At 45.5% G+C, this 24298-nt stretch overlaps 1 protein-coding gene across 1 annotated transcript; it reads left to right on the forward strand.

Annotated features, from left to right (window-relative positions):
• Positions 1-930: 930 nt before the first annotated feature.
• On the forward strand, positions 931-22886 carry bcl2b (BCL2 apoptosis regulator b). Its single transcript, XM_048241095.1, has 3 exons — positions 931-1414; positions 1539-2168; positions 22666-22886. The coding sequence occupies exons 2-3, from the start codon at positions 1626-1628 to the stop codon at positions 22801-22803; spliced, it is 681 nt and encodes a 226-aa protein (XP_048097052.1). The 5' UTR covers positions 931-1414; positions 1539-1625; the 3' UTR covers positions 22804-22886.
• The last annotated feature ends 1412 nt before the right edge of the window (positions 22887-24298 follow it).

Raw genomic sequence — 24298 nt, forward strand, 5'->3', positions numbered from 1 at the left:
TTTCAGTTTAGAAGTCACCTTTGATCTTCGGCTTCTCTTTTTCTTTGAAAGTGAAGACACAGTGCCAGGCCTCTATTCTCTCTTTAAAATATGACCCTCAGGGTTGAGGAAAAGGTAGCCACAACAGATCTAACAGACACCAGAATTGGAACATCATAATGATGATGGGTACCAGACCAGCAAGCAAGAAAGAATCTGCCTCTGGGTGTGTCTTCAACCAAATGTGTTTCTTCCTACACAGTTCATTTTTGTGGCATGATTCCGTCATTTATAGTGTAAGACAGAACTGGACAGCTGTAAAATGCCCTGGAAGTGACATGCAAACACACAGTCTAAGGATACAGGAGATGAGGTGGACAATGTGATATTTATGAGCAAGAACATGATGTCAGGGTCAGTGGAGGGGAGTGGAATACATATCCCAGAATTCTCTGGCTGCAACGACCACTAGGGGTCCCACATGAAAGCTAGGATGTAGTCCACTTCAGTATGACGCACAGCAATAATTCATAAGATGCTGCAAAAGGAGTTGCTTCATCTCACCTAATATTCAAAGCAGAACAATTGCAAAGGCTGTCACAGATCAAAGAGCATAATTATGTAGTTCAAAGAACTGTTTTATAAAATTAGCTGTCTCAACTGGGTCCTTAAGCTGTCTTTAAAATGCAAAACGGATTAAGAGTTTCACATGACATCACAGCCATTATTTCTGGCATTTGAAATGAGGGAATTATTGTAGAATTAATGATCTATACCAGCATTGTACAATGTGTGCTGTGTGTCACCAAACCCTTTACTGGGAGATCCTCAAAGCTATTCGAAATCTCATTTGGGTAAGGTTACTATCGCTTATTTGTCTCTCTAAATGTAAGGACCACACATGAATGAGTGACGTAGTGTACAGGAAATACCTCAGAGTCGTCAACGCGATTCAACGCTCCCAGCAGAGGCAGACAAGCCAAGTCTGCCTGCCACAGGATTCACTCTAGTCGAATGGATCCTGAATGCGACTTGGGCAAGTTGTGCCGAGATGAATGCTAGATGTTCATTTCTTGCACGAACACGGGGAAGCTAATGGTGTATTGCAAGATCGCTCAAGACTCGGCGTTGCAAGCACTACGCTGATGAAAACTCGAATAAACGCGCTCCGAAATTATTTCGTTCCCTTCCGTCTTTTCAGGAGCTCCACTCCCAACAGTTTACTGTAGTCTGCCAGAATATCGTTCTCTCGCTCTCCGATCGTCCAAGACCTCGAGTGCTGTCGTGCATTTAGAACAGATTAATGTTGTCATGGACTGTCATCTATACGGATATATATCCTGATTCACATCGAAGGATTTTCGCAGCAGGAAAAGTGGGCGTTTTACTAACCACATATTGATGGGTCATATTACTGGCCAGCATATGGACAGGAGTAAGTTTATGCTTGTCTTTGAAATTACATTAGGAAACAGAAGGTACCATTGCATGCTTTATAACAAGTGTCTACATTTGTATCATTTGTATCATTTTGATTATGTCGAACCTTTACTTCACAGAGATAATCAGAATGCTTGCACTGAAGATGGATATATTTTAACGCTCCGACGTTGCCAGTGTGCTGTTTGCTACAAGAAGTATCTATCATGGCTAACGAGAAACCCTACGATAACCGCAATATTGTGGAAAAGTATATCCATTACAAACTGACAAAAAAGGGATATGCGTGGGAATTCCACACTACCGACGAAATAGACTCATCTACCAACGGCCTAAAGGACGCACCTACTTTAGTGACTCGGCGGTGCCATGCAACATCGGCTGAGGAAGATAGCGCTCCACGTAAGGGCAGAGTTTCCACATATGACCAACATGCCGCACTTCATCGAGTTTTACGCGAAGCTGGTGATGAACTCGAAAGACTGTACCAGCCTGACTTTGCAGAGATGTCTATGCAACTGCATCTTACATCCATCACTGCGCATCGTAGGTTCACCGCAGTGGTTGACGAGTTATTTAGGGATGGGGTCAATTGGGGGCGAATAATAGCGTTTTTCGAGTTTGGGGGAACAGTGTGCGTGGAGTGCGTTAATAAGGAGATGACGTCGCAAGTGGACAACATTGCGGGCTGGATGACAGAGTACCTCAATGGACCACTTCAAGCCTGGATCCAGGAGAATGGAGGCTGGGTACGTATCGTGCGCTGTCTCTTTCCGGCAGCAGCGTTTCTTCTTTTCCTTTTTCTTTTTTTATGTATACATGCCTTGCGCGTGTGGTAACGCCTCTTTAAGAATGACGCTTGCATTTCGTGAGTTGCTGATTTGAAGCTCGCTGTTTGTCCTGTGTGTATGACCAATAAGGCTTGATGCTGTCCGTCACACCTCCCACACGCCCCCAGTGCGCCTGTCATGTTGAGCTTTTTCAATGGCATCCGTCGACAGATGCGGAGCATTAGAAGCTCACTACTTCGTTGAAACACGAGAGAATAATACAGGTTTCATCTCAGCTTACCTAAGGCTCATGATCTCCTGTACATAGTTTGGAACTGTATTTGAAATCAGACTCCAGACTAATGCAGAGTTGCTAATAAAATGTCAAATAAAAAGCAAACATTGACATTGTGTCCTTCAAAATCCCAAGTAGAGCTACATTTTTAAACAGTGCACCAGAATCACAGGCCAAGAAATACTTGCAGTAAAAGGTGTAACAGTCTGAGGTTGTTGGACCGTATTGGATGTGAGTGTCACAGAGAAGGTCTCATATTGGATGGATGACGGGGACAGAGAGTGGCCTAACTGATGTGTGAGAGGAGGGAGATGGCAGCCATTATCCAGTGCAGAAAATCAATTCAGTCATCCGGAAGCCCGGAGGACGCATGTCAGGGCACATGTCAGTATAATTTGAATGGCCCCTCCGGGCAAAAACACACAGAGCATTATATTGACTAAGGTGGTAAGTGATGGATTGGCTTTCCTGGTACGTAGCCTACTTACATATTAACATAGAGAAAGGCATACTCAAAAACATAAGTTTGTAGTATGTTGAAGTGAAGCATCTCATTTTGGTTTCATCAACCTTTCAAGAGGCAAAGCTTTCGAGGCTTTTGAGTTGTCTGATAGTGTCCCAGCTCAACCAGAGAAGCAGATGCAGCTTGGTGTCTATCAGACACGCCTAGTAGAGCAAGTGTTGGAGTTGAAGGGGAGGGCCAGGGTTGGGGGAGTGTGGTGGCGTCTCCTCTGCAGCCGGCAGAAAACGAACAGCAAAAAATTAGAGGCTAATTAGCAGGGAGCTGTTCAAACGAAAACTTTAACATGCGTCTGCATTATTCAGCCTCTCTGTCCGGAGGGGTGCATGCTGCTTCATCAATGATGTATGGATAGAATGTCATATTTAAGGAAGAAGCGTTTAACATTCCCCCTGAGTCCCGACCTCCAGAAGATGGCAAAGCTGGGCCCCATATCAAAGGATCCCTCTGCAAAGAGGCCCAGAGCAGGAGAGTTGTTCACTCAGCTCCAACAGTTCCATTCCCTCTTCAATTCAGTGAGCTACAAGGGAGCTCTTTTTAGTTTAAAACGAAACTGAATCTCATCTGTCTGGAAGAGGGCAAAACATTGTCTTCTGATGTGGGTTTTAATCACTGAATTTCCATTTACACATCACTAGGGGCCATACAGTACATAACCAACATAATCAAGGACCGACATGCATACAAAATGCACCGTGTAATGCTCACTGGAGCATAATTATATACATCATTTATTCCAGTGTAAACAATGAAGGTCTGTATTACACAAATAAAGAAGTAGGCTCTCTCCTGAAATGGTCAGGTTGGGACATTGTAGAGCATATCAACCTGCTGTTAAAAATATTAACTGATCTGAATGACACAAAAACATGCACTCAGACTATACGTTAGAGCTCGGAGCTCGAATCCAATAGTGAACTTTGTCGCATTTAATCAAGTGACAATGTTTGAACAGTGGTCACAAGTTTGTCACTAGACTCAAGGCAGATGCTCAGGCATACTGGGTGTAATGTGAGAGGTCATTTGTGGGTGAGGAGTTTCCACACACTAAATCCAGATAGGTGTGCCACTAATTAACTCAGAAGTGACTTTGTGCTCTATGTGAGTTGGATTTGGAAAATTCTGAGGCCGGGCTGGCTCTCTGTTTCCTGTTATTTGAATGCAGGTTCTGCTCAAAATAGTTGAGCCGTGGTCTCCGTGTTGTTGAGTCTGCAAATCCGGCTGTGCTTTCCTAATCACAACAGTTCTTTAACTACAACAATAACAGACTAAATATGTTTGTCTCTCTGTCTAGTCTGAAATATCATCATAAGCCTAACATTTACTTACTCTGCACATAGTATATCACACTGACAAACACACGAACACCCAACTCTATGTCTCTCACCCCCACACACACACACACACACACACACATTCTTATTCTCTAATTTCAGCTGGGAACCCCCGCCATTCTCCTCTGAGAAAAAGCAATTGAGGCTAGATTAAGGAGCAGGGCTCCTTTGCCTGACAGGATAATCACTCCCTGAGCCCACGCGCGGAGCACCTGTGTTTATTTGTGTGTCGATGTTTAAGGGGCGGGTGATTGGATACAGTGGTGACTGCCAGCCTCTTAAATTGCATGTCTGACCCAGACATGTGGTTGCTTCATGGCAGAAGGTGGGGACTCTAGGTGGGGATTGGGGGTGCTTGTGAGGCAGGGGCTTCTGATGAGGATAAACAAAAATGTTTTTATTTCGACATCATCGTGCACATTGCGGTTGCTGACTTTATGCTGTGAGTGGTGTGATCAAAGGGACAGTTTAGGTCCTTTGCAAAAATCGTAGAAATCAATTCTGTCCCTAATGTTGCCTGTATTTCTTTTGTCATTTTCTCTTTTTGTGCGTGTGTGCTGTATCCTTTCTGGATTTTGAGGTATTTGTAACTAGAATGATATCACCAGACCCATTCACTTTATGAAGAAGATCTGGCATCGCTTCATTGGGGAAATGTTTCCAGTTGTAGCATCCTAATGGGCGTAGACTTTGTGTTAACTTTAAAATCATTGGTCCAGCCATTGATCGGATTGATGTTACTTCCTACTTCGCCGCTAAGAGCTGGTTCCTCCGAGAGTACCTTTAAAAACTGATAATAAACAACATTGGCAGTAAGGAAATAATGTATTTGCACAGTCTCCTGTATTTGCACATTCTTCTGGCTGCAATGATTTGATGTTTGCTGGCATTGCTACTACCATTTCATTGCTTCCTCTAGTTCTGCCACTGACACTACACCCCAAATACATTCATAGCAGGTTTAGAACACAGGGCAAGTCTCTGTGGCAGAGAGAGAAGCCCAGTTAACACTCTTGCATGACACTCCCAGTGCATCTGCTAAGGGTCACAGACAGCCATATCAACAACATTTCCGCTTCACTTCAAAGTTGAGAGGGTAGAGAACAAGAGGAAGTGATTTCTCTTCGTCAGGAGGCGGTGTTTACTGAAGATGAAAGGGAAAGTTGGAGCACTGGAGCTGATGAAAAGCCAACAGTCCTGTAAAAGAATGGAAAAGGAGAAATCAACATGTCAAACAAAATCTACCGCTGATTCCGGCACAGATTTACACTGCCTTGATATCTGCGGTACATCTTGATGGCAGAAAGGAAAGCGGCAAACAAGAAGGTGTCTCCTGAGGTGTCTGGAGAACTGTACAGTACATTCAAAATGGAGTACCTATGGTGCCCTGAGTGAGCTCTGGGCCGTGGTATGAAAAGAGGCACTGTTCGCGCTGTACAGTCCAGGTTCTATGTGGCGGTGCATGCAAAGTGAGTGAGCTGGACTCTGCAGAGGGTCAGCGCCTCGGCCAGTGTGTCCCCCTCAGCTGGGCCTCTCGCAAGAGCCGGTCTGGGCCTCAGCCATCTGCTCCCGCTCTGTTTATAGTGATCATCTCTGGCGGCTAATCTCAGCTGTACAGAATTTATCATTCGAACAAAAACACAAATTTACAGGCCTACTGCCTCTCCCTCTCTCTCTCTCTCTCTCTCTCTCTCTCTCTCTCTCTCTTTATTTTCCAATGTTTCTTTTTGCTGTTTTTTTCCTCCTCCCCCATTCAATCATGAACATACTTGAAGAGGTGACATCTAATTAGTTGAGGAGATTTTGGGCCTTGATGGAAGCTCTTAGAGCTTCTTTGGATTAGAGGTAACTCCCATATTGATCTCTGGGTGTTGAGCTGCCTTCACATTCAGGTCACTATGTGGCAGTGCCAAGCAGATTGCCAAAACTGGCCATCCTTCCATGCTATTAGCTTCTGGTAAACAACCTTGCTTCAGTTGTAATTTGTAATAGTAAATCCACTCAATATAGCCTTGTGACCACATCAAGGCCAAACTAGATGTACCGCAGAACGGTACAAAATATGACCGCCGCCCAGTCCTGCACATTCTCTCCGCAAAAATAAATCACACTTGTCAATTTGTCTCTAGCTCCTACTCCATCCCCTACTCTCGCAATGTTTGTGTATGTAAATGAGTGTGTGCATGTGTGTGTTTGCTTCTGTGTATATGTGTGATTCTCTGTGTGTGTGTGTTCGCTTGTGAGTGTGTGTGTGTGTGGGGGCGGGGTTATGGTGTGTGTGTGTGTTACTGTTTATGTGTATATGTGTGTGTTTTTGTGAGTCTGTGTGTGTGTGCATGTGCATGCCTGTGTGTGTGTGTGTGTGTGTGTGTGTGTGTGTGTGTGTGTGTGTGTGTGTGTGTGTGTGTGCCTGCCTGTGTGTGGCATGTGTGTGTGTCTTTATGTGGGTGTGTTTGTGTGTACATTTCAACTTCATCCGGCAACCCTTCACTCAACACCAACATCTGCAGGCTGATTTGTGTATAGTCACTAAATGTCAATAAATTAATTTATTGTATGGCCCCCCATAAATGGAATTCCACGAAGCTTAGCATGCATTCATAGGGTGTCATAGTGATCCTACAGGTCATTTTGTGCAGTTTTGAACACGTCAGCCAAAGATTACAGGGCCGTAGTTTTGCTTTTTCATTTTTAACTATATGGCGCTATAACGTAAATGAGGGGCTATGGGATGGGTTGACATGGCCTCTTGAGCCCAATGTACAAAAACAATGTGGTCCTCCTAGGCCCTACGGTTCTCAAGAATATTCACAGAAAAGTGTGTCCGCCCTACCCTCCTTTCGGGGGTCCAATCCGGCAGGGGGGTGAGGGATTAAAATGAAAATGGTTCCGGGTCATCCTTGTGGGCTACATGCCTATCAAGTTTCGTGCAGCCCGGTCTTTCAGTGTCCTGGGAATCGTGGACACAAAATGACTGAAAAAAAGTAAAATAAATATCCGGAAGAAAAAAAACTATGACTAAACCTATATGACCACTGCGTACACTAGCGGTGGAAATAAGAAATAAACACTAGTATCAGAAAGCATTGCATCCTTGTGGCATATCAATCAGGGTAGAGAGTTGTCTTCATACGTCAACAAATATCTATCTTCATTGCCTTAAAATGGGTCTCCAGTGCAGATTGAAAACTGAACAGAGCTCCCATGTATAAGGTACTCTAGCTCTTCCTCTATGGAGCATGTTTGAAGGCTGTGTATAGGCACCTTGCGCTGGTGCCATTAGCTTGGGCCAAGTCTCATTGGCTCCCTCAGGTCCTCCACACCCTTCCACTGCTCATTCCAGGGCCCCCTCTCGTGGGCGCCTGCGCTGTCGTTAGCCACGTCTGCCGTGGTGGGTGAATAAATAGAGGGGACCACCTGGGCGTTGCTTTCCTTAGGGCCCCTCGGAGGGTGTGGAGGCTCCGTTGCATGGTGGACAATGACATCAGGTCAGTGGGTGTTCACACACCCAAGACTATTTTAGATCCATGTGAACTATGGATGTGGCTATTCCTGAAGGGATGTCAGTATATATGTGCAAAATGTGTGCGTGCGTGCGTGCGTGCGTGCGTGCGTACGTACGTGCGTGCATGCATGCGTGTGTTGGTGCTATTGCTGGTTGTTGTGGGTGGCACAAAATGATGTAATTCAAGTGTGGCTGTGTTTAAAACTTTGTTAATCCCTCATTTCGTCGGAGGATTCCTTTTATGATTCATGGTCACCAGTGCTCTTATGTGGTTTTTCCATGTTGGCACTGAGAGGTTTGTTGTGTGTGTGTGTGTGTGTGTGTGTGTGTGTGTGTGTGTGCAGGTCTGTGCGCGTATTCAGTTTCCTTCCTCTGGTTGCACACGGTCGTCACGGCTGAGCGTTCCTGCATCCTGAGAGGCTGTCTTGACATCACAAATTAACTCTTAGCGGGGGAGGAACACACACAGATAAATTATACATCCCTGGCATAATCTTTGACACTAAATGGCCTGCCCTCAAAACAAGAGCTGCCCACCGCCAGCCTGCCCAGGTCTTCTCCTCTTCCCATGTACCTGCAGATACTGCCGACAGTGTCAGGTGACTGCGAGCACTCTGAAATATGCAGGGCTATGCGAGACGCCTCTAAATATAGACGCGCAAGCACGCCTCCAGAGCGACAGTTAATTGCCTTATTATGAAAACATTAGAAGATTGTGACACGTGGCTTGTGCGCATGAGAGATGGCACTGTCACATTATGCTGACACCTGGACGAGTGTGTGTGTGTGTGTGTGTGTGTGTGTGTGTGGAGAGGAGAGATGTGTACACCAGCATGGGAACAGGGAGTTGAAATTGGAGATAGAGACAGATAGAGATCTGCCTGCCTCCTCCTGTGTGGGGCCTTCGCAGCTGAAACACCTTGCTAGTTGTTGATTGCTTGAGCTGTGCACTGGACGGTGGCAGATATGCCACCTCTGACTTCAGTAAGGCTGCAGGAGGTCGCTTGGTTGTCTCCAAGTGCTTTTCTTTCCTATTTATGGTCCTGTTTCCATGACTCTATGAATAAAATATCACTGCGCTGTTCTGTTTTTTTTATGTTTTTTTTTGCTCAGTGCTTTTGGCTCTGCAACAGCAAGAGTCAGATTCTGTAAACAGATCAACAACCAACAGAAATAAAGCCAACCACAATCTCACCCTCAGTTTGGAGTTGAATTGAACTTTTTTGTAAACATACACAATGGAATGCAGTGTTCAGAGTGTTGGCCCTTCAGAATGGTTGCACAACTGCATTTATTTTCACACACAATTTCAAAAGGAGAAGTGAAAAGGATGATGAATGAATTTGTCACAGGAAGTGAAAAAAATTAAAGCAATCTTGGCTGCCATGCGAGACCCACTCATGGAATTATGAAACAAGTGAACAAACGATCGAGCGAACCCACTGAAGACTGTGGCACTCCCCTACCCGGGCAAGCCACTCCCTCCCTGGCAGAGCCCAAGCTGATGCGAGGGCGTGAAATCAATAATGTGCCACTGTCAGTGGGCAACACACGAGAGAGCCCTGGAGGGAGTAATTAGCCCTGAGAACGGTTACTTCCTGTCACAGGGCCACCATCAGATATTTTAACCAGGCACCAGAGATACTGCGCTTCCAGCTATCCATTAGCCAGCCTATATTTGATCCAGCAGGAGATACTGGTGTCCAGTGTCTGCAGCCATACTGTGACAGTGTGTTTTACATTGTGTGATCCCTGGGAATTGAGCTCATGACCCGTGGCTTACTGTAAGTCATGCTGCAGGCAATGGATTGAATTACACAGGTAGCTAGCGAGTGAAGATTTCACCTCAGCATTAAGATCTATCCGTTTTAAACTCAAGCCTTGAATTCAGCCGTGACTTCCAAGAGCTGTGTAGTCACTCAACAAGTACAATGCACAAGGGTAGCGTATAGGTGACAGGGAAGAAAAACAAACAGCATCACAAAGAGGATTCACACACACACACACACACACACACACACACACACACACACACACACACACACACACACACACACATACACATACACATACACATACACACACACAAAGTCAGATGAGCAGTTACTGGTGGCAGAATGAATTCTCTTTCCCCTCTCCTCGTTCTCTGCAGACTGCCTTCATCTTTGATGGCGCCTGATGGCTTTTGATGTGTTGGAAAGTGATGTGTGTGTGATGTTGGGCAGATGAAAGCTGGAGGGGAGTGTTTCCCACGTACCTCTACCGAGCGCCGCCACACAGATCCTCCTCTGCGAGGAGGCCCTCGCCACTTCACGCACATTTTTTCTGTCAGCTTTTGACGCACAGAAAGCACAACTCGTTCAGAAGATGGATATCACCCCTAACAAGCCTCCTTTCACAGCTTCAACTAAAGCCCTTATTTTTGTGACTAGCTTTCACACAGGCCTGTCCAAATTCCTTGTGTGAGTATAGAAGGTGCCGCTATTGCTTGTTTTGATTTTTGTTTCCGATAAGAAACAGAAGCCCTAAGCCACCATACCTGCCATTCAAACATTATGACCATAGCCTTCATAAACCATGGGAACTAGTTCATCTAACCATGAGGTACCAAATTCACAGTCAATCTGGAAATAATTCATATGACATTAATTTGCAGTGCTTGTGTGTGTGTGTTTGTGTGTGTGTGTGTGTGTGTGTGTGTGTGTGTGTGTGTGTGTGTGTGTGTGTGACAGTAAGTGTGCTTAGATGTGTGAAACTCGTGACATTTGCTTTGTCATGCATCAAGGGAAAACAATGTTTTTCCAGTAAACAGGCTCATTCTGGGACATGTGACCAACAGTGAAATATAATGTTTGCTGATCTCAGAGTTACCTCACCAAGAAAATGATCTCAGTATGACTCGTGACTCAGCATGATTCAAGAGATTTTTTAATAATGTAAGATTAAGGCAAAGCTCCTTTTAAAAGACTTGATGTCATGTACTGTAAGTTGTTCATTCTCTTTGTGGCACATAGTGAAAATCTGCTTAGCAATGATGTGAGGGGTGACCAAAAACAGTTGAGCCCAGTTAGGTTGCAGTAAATTGATGCCCTTTTTATTTTACCATGGCTTTGCATGGCGCCATGATTCATACCCCCAACACCTCCTGAGTAAACACTTTTATGACTTAATATTTAATGGGTGCGTTTTGCTACTTTTGATCTACCCAAACATTCACAGTTTGGAAAACCCAATGTCTAGACATGGTTTCATTCACTCAATATGAACAATATAAACCATTCTTATTGGGCCTAATGAAATTCTATTTTTCCAAAGTTAAGTGCACTGTCTGTTTGAGTGTTAAAAGACAATATTGTGTGAGGGGGACTCAATTTTCAGTGCCTTGTTAATTTGTGTTGACACACTCCAATTTTATGTCTTAATTAGCAGGTCAGCTATATAATGACAAAACAAACGCCCCCCCCCGGCCTTTTCCAATGTGTAGCTTGACTTAACTTTGCTACGATCTTTGTCCTTGTCTAACCTTGTTTAATAAAGACAGAATATTACATCCATGTTCTTCCATTACAAAGGCCTCAGTCAGAAAGCACTCAAAAACAGCCCAGGCACAGTAGCAGCAGTGATTAGGAGCCTTTGATCTGTGGGGTGATGTTAACAAGTGGAGGAGGGATGTCACAAGGGGGGGGGGCTTTTGTCTAACTACAAACAGCAGATTTTTTATTAAACTGTGACGGTGAAACAGTAGCTCAGCCACATCACACAGGCAGAGGCACAGGGAGGGGCAGCTGACTCTGCCAAAGACGAGGGCACCAGACACGTCTGAAGAGGCATACAGCCATACATAAAATGGCAGCCAATTTGTGCATATGTTCAGGTAACAACTAGCCAAACGTGTGATTTTGCAAAAGATAGTGTTTGGATATTGATGTTAATGTCCATTAATGTTCACTAAATTGCGTTGCGAAATATCATACTATATGATATCTTAGTTGTTCCCGCAGAGGTTGTCCTTAAACTATCCCAAAAATATGTTCCATCAAGGTCTTTGGCCTGCAGCGGAACATTATAAACTCATTAATTCTCCTCTCATTTGAATTTCACTACTCTTATAGCAGATCATTAGAGGGGGAAAACCTATTAATCTGCAGTGGAAAAGTGCCATTTTCATATGATTAAAACCAACTTGACCTTTAATTTTTCAGCCATAAAAGTTTTCAAAGTGTTCTACTTGGTTCATGGCATTGAGAGGGCTTCACTCTTCCCAGTAAATACTAATCAAATCCCAAATGCAGCTAAGGCCACTTAGAATAGGCTATAGAGCAGTCAAGTCACATACCAAACAACCTTGAGTATAAAAGTGCTTTTGACCTTCATGTCTATCATCTCTCTTTGCCAGAGGGAATTTACTCAACAATAGGCCATTTATCGTCATTTAACACTGTGCTTATTTTCATGGTCCTGCTCATGGTAGTATGGACATAGATTATGATATATTCTATATGCTTTTCTCTTTGTTTGGTCATGTACAATCAACATTTAACTTTCATTTAATGTTAATGACATTTACTGACAATAGAAGAAGCCTATGTCAATATATTATTGTCTATCAATTAAATATAATGTTTATAATACTTATGGACACTTCTGTCGTAACCTGGTACACCTACAGTATGCTGATGCTATAACAGTAAATCTAGGCAGTTCGAAACATGGTTTCTAGAAAGAGCTTGGTTCGAATCAGACTGATTGGTTTGCTGAAGGAAAAATGAAACTACAAAACAAAGTGTAGACTTTGTATCTCTTCACACATACTAGACCTCACTCTTTTTTCTCTCAGGGAGACCCAGTAGGCTGCAAGCAGTTATCAAGATCTGTCCCTGGCCATCCATTATCTTTTACTGCCTAAACAGCTGGGCCTGAAGCCTGCTAGTCCACAGGCCAGAGGGTGGTTCGGAGTTAAGGGAGGCTCTGGATGCTCAAGCTGCATCCCATGGCATTTAGCACCATGAAACAAAGTGGGATTGTTTTCCCTCCTCGCACCATGGCATTCCTCTCATTCCTCAGGGCAAGGCCAGGCTGGGAAATCAGCTGGGCACAGGGGGAGGCCACTGAACTTTTCCCTGCTCTCTGTTCTCTCTCCCAGCACAATGACGGCAGTGCTGAAAGAGCCAAGCGGAGGTGGGGACGAAGGCCTCCGTATATGGGGACAGAGGAGCTGGGGTAACTGACACATATAGCAGTGTCAGTTTGTAAAGGAAAGAAACTTCATTTTCCACGTATTCTTGTTTTCGTTTCAGTTTGGTCAGGTGATTAGGAGAACAACCTCCTGACTCTGTCCTCTCTTTGCTAAGACTCTTTCCCCTCTCGATCAAGCATGAACTTAGCCTAGAAATCTAGACGCGCCCCTAGCGGAAGCAAATTACATTTGCTGCCAGGGCTAGTCTAGCAACTCTCCATTGGCTTGTGAGCTCCAGAAATCGAAACTTAATCAGGCCAATGAAATCGTGTATAGAGTCGTTAGGTGGGCTTAACATAATGATTGATGGCAGAGTTGCAACGGTTTGGCTTGAATTCCCTGCTACTTGAAAACAAATAAGATGGATGTTGCTGTTAGCAAACAGTGTGACACGAGTTAAGCTTTTATTAAGTTGGCAAACGTTTGAACTAGCCAACTAGATCTGCTGGTGGGAAACGCATGGGACTCATAGCGCTGCCGCTGTCCTATTGCATGCAGAGGGAATTTGAAAGACAACTGATTATCCCGCCCCTCGGACTCAGCACTGCGAACGGTGAGTTTCCAGACCCTACATTTTAATGTGGGTCTGGCTCGTCAGGCTAGCATGAACTAATTGTGGGGGAAAATCCCTGCCATGGATTTTGAATGCTCAGCCTACATGGCCTGTTACATACAGGTTATGAAAGATGTACATGCAGAACTGGGTCAGATTGATAAGGGGGCAAAAAAGCCCCCCATTGTGGTCCTCTGTGATTATTCTTCAACATTGTTCAAAGACTTTAGTCCATGCAAAGCATTGATTTATTATTTTAGCATCATAATTTGCATTGCAGCTCTGTAACAAGAGTGTCATCCCTCCAGGGAGCCAGCTGCAAAAGTAACGTGTGTTATGTTGTCGCACCTGCTCGGAATCAAACCTGCTTCCCCTTGCCTTGGAATGTGTCTAAAGGCCCCTTTCCCCTGCATTTCACTCTGTTACACTGCAATACCAAGTCAAGCCTGAAACTATTTTCATTTCCACTGCTTTAGGAGTAATACTCTGCTTCTTCAACTCCAGCAGTCTCTAAGACAGATAAGCCACAGAGAGACAAAAAGGCCTTGATTCTCTCGGCTCCACTTCAAAGATCTCCTTTGAGGACCTTTCTCACATAGGTCATTGTTTTTCTTTTCATTTTAATGGTCATCTGAAACCCTTTAATCTTACCAAGTTGGAGTCAGTGTTCACTTCACTTATAGAGAATGGTGAACCTGAAACCAAGCACCATTGTGTGGCAATGTTCAGAAAGAGTGGAAACTTGTTGCCAAAACCTGACTGCTATCATTATTTTGTAGCTGCATAGAGGGCAAAACCAGTGAAAGAGGAGACAGAATGGATGGGAGATGAATGATATGATTTTTTTGTCTCTTTTTGATCTTTTCTTTTTGTTGGTGTTATGTCAGTCAGCGCGGTTTTCACATTTCACTCTGTAATATGCTCCTGCACCTATTGCCATAATAAAGGGGGAAGATTGAGAGCTTACAAAGGAGCTGAATCATGCTTTTGGCCATCGAGTGTTGTCTCCACGGCGTCTTTGCGCCGTTATTTCCATGGTTACCAGACATTTAGGCTGGCAGCGGGTGTCTGCTGGTTGCCAGGGCCGTTTCTGAGCTTCGGTGTAACTGGCCTCGGCATTATGGAAAAGTTCATTGCTGTCCAGACCTACGCTGAGTTTGTGCTTGTTACACCCACTCTCTCAGGGAAGAATGGTATGTTTGTAATCTCCTCGTCAAGGTTTTAACTGTTTGGACACACACGCGCACACACTGTTTTTGCTTTTTTCACCTGCAGTGCAGAAACTGAATCGATTGCTCTGTCCTTGTGTGAGGTGTTTGTGTCAGGGCAACAGTGTGTTGTGCCTAGGCTACACCCCCACACACACACACACACCTTAACATGTCATCATTACTACCTGTAAGACACCTCAACATGTCATCATTACTACCTGTAAGACACCTCAACATGTCATTATAACTACCTGTAAGACACCTCAACATGTCATCATTACTACCTGTAAGACACCTCAACATGTGATCATTACTACCTGTAAGAGCAACATGTAACTTTCATTCCCAACACAAAAATACTGTGTTATGCTTCTCTCAGAGAGAGAGAGAGAGGGTATAAGAGAGAGAGAGAGAGGGTATAAGAGAGAGAGAGAGGGAGAGCTTCAGCCTCTTTTGTGCATGGTCTTTCCAAGGGTAACTGGAGAACCTTCTCCCTCCTTGTGGGTACCCCTCTTTGCTTTTAATGACATGAGGCCTGGGCCCTCGACAAGTGACTGTTGCTAGGATTCAAGTATAAACAATGGCGTGTGCCCAGAGCCACTGGCGTCCTGTCCCTGATGTGGGTTTTGATGTAATCCAGTGGGCGCAGGCCGAGGTTAACCACCGGAGAGCCTCAGCCTATGATGTCGGAGCAACAGCCCCATGACAACGTAGATTATGCTGGGGTGGCATTAGTCATGTGACCAGTCTGATCATAAGGCCCCATGCTGAGGTCAGTGGGGGAGGGTTTCGCAGCCTGGAAAGGACCATGGAAGTTGGGCAAGATAGCAGTTACACAAGATGGGATGTATGTCGCACAAGATGGCACATGCTACTTGGGAATGTTCACATTCCCACAGTCTGGGAAGTGAGGCCTAGGCTACTCTCTAGTCCAGAGGCAATGGAGCATGTCCTAAAGCAGAGCTGCCAACTCTCACACATTGAGAGTGAGATTCATTCATTTGATTGGCTCCACATGCTCTTAGACCATTCGAATGCGTGAGGGTTGGCAGCTCTGCCTAAAGGATCCTCATACCTCATACCTCATACCTCTCTCATCTCAACCAAGTTTGTGTGTGTGTGTGTGTGTGTGTATGTGCTGTGCCTGGAGTGAGATCCACAGGATATAGGCGCATCATTTCTATCATTACATCACATTACCTCATGAAGCGTGGTAGTAGAAGATAAGACCTTGAGCGTTTGACCCTCATTACCACAAAGGCGTCTTCGATATGTCGTTAATGAGGGAGGCGTTTGGTTTTGAGTCTTGAAAATTGGACAAAGGTCACAGATGACACATAAATTGTAAGATATGGGACTAACGACTGTCAGCGGGAGGCATTGTGCTGTGAAAAGGATGAATCCCTCAACGCACAGACATGCGGTCAAGGCATCCGGAGATCAGGTCTGGAAAGCCTGCTGTGCGCCTTCAGTTTCTTTTTATAAAATCTAATTCAGTTCAATTGAATTTGTGTTGAATAGAACACAGAATGAAACACAGTCACAAAGAGGTCCCCCGAATAGAAACAATTGTCGTCGTGATGGGTCGGTATGGACACATTGTGCCTCCTGGCCTCTGGTAAACCCCTATTGTTCCAGAGGGCAGGGCGATGTTGCTAAGGGTGTGGTGATGGGGGCGCCCTCTCACTCTGCTTACCTCCACCCTGTGGCCTCTCCTCTCCACCTCCGCTCAGCAGCAGGTGATGACTCAGCATCCTCCTCTTCCTGCATCCTGCCGTGTCTAGCTGAGGCTGGAGCGGCTTCGTTAGATTGACCAGATCAGCGGGCGTGGCTCTCTCTCTGGCCCCCTGCTCGCTCGGCAGTTTATTTATAGAAGTAAGAGACAGACAGCGCCGCTCTTTGGTTAGTGCCCCTCTGGGGAACGGGCAAGGAGAGCCTGCTGCAGACATGAGCTTTTGTCAGCGCTCCTCTCGAGGGATGCCAGAGCCAGGGCCAGGCCATCATGAAAAGGACACACACACACACACACACACACACACACACACACACACACACACACGAACACTCCCCTATCGCCTCTCTGTGTGTGCTGTTCTGCTGGGCATGGAGGCTCTGTGACAGGCAAACGCTTCAAAGGTGGTGCTGCAGCAAGACAATAAGCTCAGAATACACTATGACATTAGAATGGTGTGTGTTTGACTCTGTGATTTATAGAGTGCCTATTTTATTTTGCAATTTTACAATTTTCCGATCCTGTTGTTGTGTACTTGATCTCTTGCTTACCTCATTTCTAAGGCTGTGATCCTGGCTGGAGTATTACTTTATTACTTTATCATAATTGGAGCAAGTTGCTTGATACTATTGCAACTGACAGGCCGCTGAGTAGCGGCTGCTCTTTCATTTGAGAGAGATGACTATCGCCTGTGACAGGGTTCCTGAGACTCAATCTCCAGTGACACTGGTATGAGAGGGGGAAGAATTAGACTTTTTTAATTGCCAGGTGCTATCCAAAAGACACCAGGCTGACGAATGGAGGAGGGAAAGAGATGGTGGGTGGGGTGGGGGGGGGTCGCCTCAGGCAGTCAGTCCAGAGTGCAGTGTGATGAGCCAATGCCCCATGGACCTGTGGAGGCAGCGCGAGGCAGCCAGTCAGAAGTGGGACAGAGTGAAGCAGAGCACCACACTCAACCCTCTTCCAGTCAGCCATAATGCTACGGCACATTGTTTGTGACAGGCTGTTGGAAATTTGATTATGGAAATATTGGATCCGTACAGTAATTGGATTATTGGTCCAACATTTTCTCTAGACGGTCATTGTCTTTTATGAAAAATACGGCAAAAAGGATTTTTCAGCCCATGCTGATGAGAGATAAATGAACAATAAATTGAATTTAGGTATGGTTCATGTCCTTGCAAAAAAGAGTAAACAAATAAATAAATAATAACTGGAAGTAATATGTCACCTACACACATGCTTTATTTGATTTATTCATGGTTGTTTCCAAAAGAGCAATGAGGAACCGTTAAAAACAGGAATTCTCAAGATGGCTGCCGTTGATTTATGGGCATATCAAATTCCATTTTTGCAGGAGACTGGATAATGGCCTGGGGAAAGCTTGTGTTTTGTGTACACACACACACTGCCACTGACACACATTTGAATATTTATGAGTGAGAATTGGGACGATCGCAGGTCATTTTTGCAGACAGCGCAGTGGTTGGCACTCAGATGTGGGCTGCCAGCTCAGCGGCGCTCCCTGATGCCCCAGGTGTTTTCCAGCGCGTACAGACGGCCCTTCCAGGCATGGTTCGCCAGCACGACAACCAGAGCGCATCTGTCTGCTGCACGGCCCTTCAATCTCACCTTCCGCCTGAACACACAGGAGATTGGAGTCCAGTTGTATAAATGTATCCAGGTCAATAACATAGGATTTTTTTTTTGAGAGAGAGAAAGGATTATTCTCTGTAGTGCTGTAACCTAATCCTTTTTATTTCAAGTTTTGTCAAATGAGACTTTATCTCAGTACTGCCAGTGCCATCTCAGGTAGCTCTAATGCTGACTATCATGCTGATAGCGACTTGTCCGTCCTGCATTCCTTTGGCATATACTCACCCTTCTCTGCCACTGTTAATACTGCAGCCATGCAGTTTGAAACATCGGCGGTCATAGCCATCTCTTCTATTTTACTTGGCCAGCTTGTTAAATCAATAGCCTGAGGTTTTGCTGGATGTGGAGTGTCAACTTTATCCAAGGGCTTTGTGTCCTTTCGGTTCCCGGCCAGTGCTGACTCTCTGCATTCTGCCGGTAATGAGCACGACCCAAAGTATTCAGTCATCGGATTTCCTTCAGGCGGGTCGATGAACGACACTCCTGAGACCTGTGGCTTCAACCTTGCCGCCTGGTACAAGGTTACTGCTTTGTCACCTATCGTCTGCGCTGGTCCTCATTGGAAGGCTTCAGTGTGTGTGTGTGTGTGTGTGTGTGTGTATGGGTGTGCGTGTCTTTGGGTTGCAGTCTGTGTAAACAGCAGAAGTGTTTGTTTATGTGAGAGTTCAAACCCACTGGGAATTTCCTGTCTTGCTTCGTGAGATCAGTGTGACAATCAGTCATGAGACATCCAAGTGATCCTGTCTAATCGTTTTTACACTTGCCTTTTTACTTGCTGTCTATCTATCTATTTATACTATCTTTAACGATAGCTTTCTGCTCATCACAAAGGTGATGGTAGGTACCACCACACTGAACTGAACTGAACACAGAACTCAACAAAGCACCTCATTTGTGTCACTAATGTCACAAAGCTGTCTGGTAACCATGGCGCACTGGCAACAAGTTGCGGGTCATGGCCCTCCCTCGGCTGGCCTTTCATTAGTCTGGGGCTCGCTGTGGGTTCCTCTGGGGCTTTATGGATCTCACATGGCCGAGTCAGGGCCGTCATAAAAGGGCAGGCAGAGTGATGTGACCGGGGAGGGATTGTGGTTGCGGGGGCTCCATGTGATTGCCCTTCACTTTATTAAAAGAGGGCCCATTTAAGTAAGCGCATTCCTCCTCGGTGCTCCCACTGCACTGGTGTTGGGGCCGAGCTGTCTTAAAGGAGCACTGGTGTGTTTTTCTATGTGTGTTCATAATTCCATTTTAGTTGCCTCCGTATGCAGAATGTATTTTAGAGTCGCTCATGAAGACAGTTGTGATAGTTACTGGTATTTTCCTTCATTCAAAAGAGCTGTTTGAAGCTGCAGTAGTACTTTTCCACCTTGCAATTGGAGTCTTGAATCCAATTTAGTCTGGCAATCAAAGAAGCAAGCCAGAAGCAGCAATAAGAAAACTGTGACATATTTATATCTTTGTTGACAAATATTTATATCTCTGTTGACACCTACTCATGCCCACGTACAGCTGCTATATCCAGCAATAGCACTTACCATGCTTGCGTGTCAAGACAGAAGTGTTGTAATAGAAAGGAGAAGGCTGCAGATTTTTCTGTCGACCCTGTGCTGGAGTCACATGAGTAAGTTGTGTACACTGGGCACTCCTCCCATGTATGTCTGAGCGAGAGAGAGAGTGAACGAGAGAGAGAGAGAGAGAGAGAGAGAGAGAGAGGTGCGGGGGTGTCTTATGATGTCCACCTGACTTTTCGCTAGCATGTCATACTCCCTGGTGGAGTTGCGGTCTGGTGCTTCCATGATTCCCTCCTGTGATCTGTGATCTATGATCTGGCGGCTCAAGTGCTTTCTGAAGCAGTTCCCACATCTAAGGTGAACAGAGCAGTATTCAAAATGCTATGTGAGGGAGGTGAAGAGTTTCAGGGATGCTCCTCAAAGAAGCTGGCAGGATATTAAATTCATAGCTATATTAAAGTGACCTCACTGCTCCAACATGACCCGTAGCAAGTTGATAACAATAGATCCTTGCGGTGTTGCATGAGTCATGGTGTATTAGCACCTGTGATTACCCAGGCTCCGCACATATGATCCCCATGGGAGTGTGTGCAATAGATCACCTCTGTATTCCAGCGCCATTGTATGTAGTGTTTCAGGAGACTCTTGAGAACCAAGGTAAGACGGTCAGTGTGCGGGCTACACCAAAGGCAAGTGATCGTTTACTGTGACATGTTGTTTTGTTCACAGCACATTAACTGTTTGAGAGAGAGAGAGAGAGAGAGAGAGAGAGAGAGAGAGACAGTTTTATTTTGGCAGACGGGGCCCCCTGCTGAGAACACATTCTCACAGTCGGTGGTCTCACCATGGCCCACATTACACAAATTAATGCACAATTCAGTGGTGATCCACACGTGGAAGGGTGCAGAAGCAGACAGTGAGACAGAGAGAGAAGCAGGGAGGTGTGTGTGTGTGTTGGAGGAGTGGGGGGAGGGGGGGGGGTAGGAGGGAGAGAGGTGTCCTTAGGGTGCCTGATGACCTACATGTCTCATCGGTCTGCGTTGCAACTCCCTCACATCCGCCTTGGATCACAGGCCGTCGAGGGCCGAGGTGGTAAATGTCGGTACCTGCAGGTTTTTAGCCCACAGGTGTGGGATTGAAGATGCAATGTGAGCACATTTTCTATGTCTCCGTCTCTAGTTTATGGTTATGGGGCCTTGGCTGCAGAAAACGGAAAGAGACGGGAAGGAAATGGTTTTGTCTGGTTGTAGCACTTTTGGGATGGATCGCTCAAGTGAGATCATATCAGCAAATGCCTTCAGAATTCACATTTTCTTGCATTCCTGCTCTTCGACTCCCAACCGGCACTCTCACTGTACTGAATGCAGAGATGGCATGAGACTGTAGCACGCTCATTTCTAACAACTGTTGTGCCATTAAGTGTAAATTGAGGTGCCAAATTATTGCATTCATAATGGTTTACTGAATTCCTTCAACCAGACAAATAGAGGTTCTAGAATAATTTACATCTATTGCAGATTATTCTAGAACCTCTATTTTCCAGTGCATGACAGGAAATATTTACATGAAAACTGAATATTTAACATTTTATATGGAAGTATTTAGAGAGCTATTTTGTTACCATCAAATATGCGGTATACATGCTGAAATAAAGACCCTGATCTTCTGTATAGAGAAACCATTCTCAGTCAGACTACATGAGGTCCTGCTGCTGGATTCCACCTTTAGAGACAACTTCCTGTACCCGACTGGTTTCCCTCAGCGGGCGCCAGAGAGGACATCCTCATCCACCTCTGTCATTCTCAAGAACTTCCCATTTCCAAACTATAGTGAGAACTCAGCCAGGAGGGTCAAGGGTACAGAAATACCACCGCCTTTGTCTGAGATGATGGTTTCTTCCTCTGAATCAGTCCCCCTGAATAGAACCAAATTGGTATCCTTTCCGACACTGTATATGTTTGACATTCTCTGACATATACACCGACGACGTTAGTGTGTATCCTGTGAGTGTGATGCAGGGATTGGTTCACATGACTCGACTCTCTCGCACACTCGTGGTCGACAGTCAGGTGCTTCAGGAAACGGAAGAGCTAAGGCCAGTTGGCCACTGGCTTCATGCAGTTTCCAATGAGTTACATCAGTTAGCCTATATCTCCATTTTAGCCATATAGGCTAGCTATGGAGCAAACAGTCTAACGCACTTCTATTGAATTAAACTAAACCAGGTTAACGGAATCAGACTGGGTTATTGCATGCACAGAGAAGAGAAGGATAGGCTATGTATCCTCTGATCTGGGGTAGATGATAAATAAGCTAATCTCCCCAAAAAAAATGCTCCTTTAAGGTTTTAAGGTTTTTATGATAAACACTCCAAGGTAATTATCACAATCACATTGGCGTTTACTTGGCATAATATGATTTGTGTGTATTTCTGTGATTTCTGTGGCACACCCATCTGTGTGTGTGTGTGTGTGTGTGTGTGTGTGTGTGTGTGTGTGTGTCAGGGGGTGGATGTGGACTTTTTTTATTGCCCTCTTTTTGTATTTGGCATCTTGCATGTGAGAGCATGTGCTGAATGAACATGAAGATCGGAACCCACATTTACAGTCTGGCCCCCCCAGCGAGCTGTGATCATGTGATCACACACACACACACACACACACACACTCACTCACAGAAAGAGAGAGATAGACAGTTATGCACAATGATTTCAGTTTTGCAACCCCTATTGGTCTACATTCTTTCTGAGACATAGAAGACAAAACAGCACTCACATTACAGTCAAAACAAAACAATGCATAAAGATGTTTGCAAATGCTTTGAAATTATGCTGCATGTCTACCTTCTAACAACAATACAAAAATGGCTTTTAGATTCATTTTAAATAATTTTCCTCTCTCTCTCTCTCTCTCTCTCTCCCCAGGAAGCGTTTGTGGAGCTCTACGGCCGGCAAAAGGAGAGTGTGTTTCGCAGCTCATGGCCGTCCATAGTGACCATCTTTGGCCTGGCTGCTGTCGGCGCTATAGGCCTGACTATCGGGGCTTACCTGGTTCAAAAATGAAGGACACCTTTCTTCTTCCTTCTTCCTCTCCTTCCCTCTGTCTTTCCCTCCCTCCCTCCCTCCCTCCCTCCCTTTCACTCTCTCTTGTCTCTTTCTCTCTCTCTCTCTATCAAACACACAAACACACACACACACACACACACACACACAATTCATGCTTGTTTTTATGAAGGAGCTCCTGCCCCTGTGAGAGGCTTCACTCGCTCTTTCTTCCAACCTGTCTCTCATCAAAGCATCCCATGTCACTCCCTCATATTCCCCCTTCTCCCCCCCCCCAACCCCTCCCTCTCGTCCCACTGATCTTCAAAACAAAGACACAAACCAAACAGTGCGGGAGAAAAACACAGCGGGAAAGGGAAGCTTCTGCCCACACACCATGAAGTAAAACGGCAAAGATACCAAAGACTCACAATTACTGACATGCAAAGGCTGAGATGAGGTCATATCAACTGGGAGGGAGCTTGGCAGTGATGGACCTCTCTGTTGTTGTTACCAACCCCTAACCCAGACATAAGTTCTGCGTGTGTCTTTCTGGCTGAAGTCCATGTGGGTGATTTTGTGTACAGTGAGGGGAAGACTTTGCATGTGCCATGGTCTCTGAGAATCTCCCCAAAGTAAAACAGTGCAACAGTGAGAATGTTGTGGTGGAGGAGAACTCAAGGACACACCCACGGTTTTACAGAAGATTAAGTACTCTGACCCCCCCCACACACACACACACACCCACGGTTTTACAGAAGATGAAGTACTCTGACCCCCCCCACACACACACACACCCACGGCTTTACAGAAGATGAAGTACGCTGACCCCCCCCCACCACCACCGCGCACACACACACACACACACACACTCTCTCTGTTTGGAGTGGGCAGCCCCAGTTGAGTGATGGACTGTGGGTTCACCCTTCCAGAACGCTGTCTGAGTTAGCCCCCTCCTCCTCACACCTGGTCCTGTGCATGCTGGCTGACAGAGACTTGCATCCAGCCCAGTGAGAGACCGTTGCCCTGTTGCCCATTTCTAGAGCCGTCGTCCCCTCTCAAGGTTAACCAGAAATGGCTATTTATCCTCACACTGCCTGCCAAAAAAGCAAGGCGAGGCCAGCCAACCCAGCGGGCGTCTGAATTCAAATTCATCTAGTGCCACGGTGTGTGTGGGGAAGAAACGAGGAGGGAGGGGGGGACTGTGAAGTTTTTTTTTTTTGAATCCACGTATAGTTCAGACCCTTGTCCTTTTTGACCGCAACATGGGTCATTACATCCAATCAGCACCTTTTTCTCATTTCTCTCGAAAAGTGTCCCCTCGTGTCACCTCCTGGGAGGGAGAAAGAGAACCGAGAGGCTTTCAGCACCTGTCTGGAAGACTGCAAAAGCACACAGGGAGTGAGGGTGATCCCAGGCGCGGCTCACTGTGTGTAATATCCGGGAGCTTTTGAGAGCTCCGCTCTGGGAGCCTCAGCCCTGAGGAGACGGACTGAGGGCCCATTGACAGAGGAAT

The sequence above is a fragment of the Alosa alosa genome, chromosome 1 (genome assembly GCF_017589495.1).
Source record: "Alosa alosa isolate M-15738 ecotype Scorff River chromosome 1, AALO_Geno_1.1, whole genome shotgun sequence".
NCBI lineage: Eukaryota > Metazoa > Chordata > Actinopteri > Clupeiformes > Clupeidae > Alosa > Alosa alosa.

Coding starts and splice junctions, on each gene's coding strand:
- bcl2b (XM_048241095.1), top strand. CDS start 1,626: ATGGCTAACGAGAAACCCTACGATAACCGCAATATTGTGGAAAAGTAT. Junction 2,169..22,665: donor TCCAGGAGAATGGAGGCTGG/GTACGTATCGTG, acceptor CTCTCTCCCCAG/GAAGCGTTTGTGGAGCTCTA.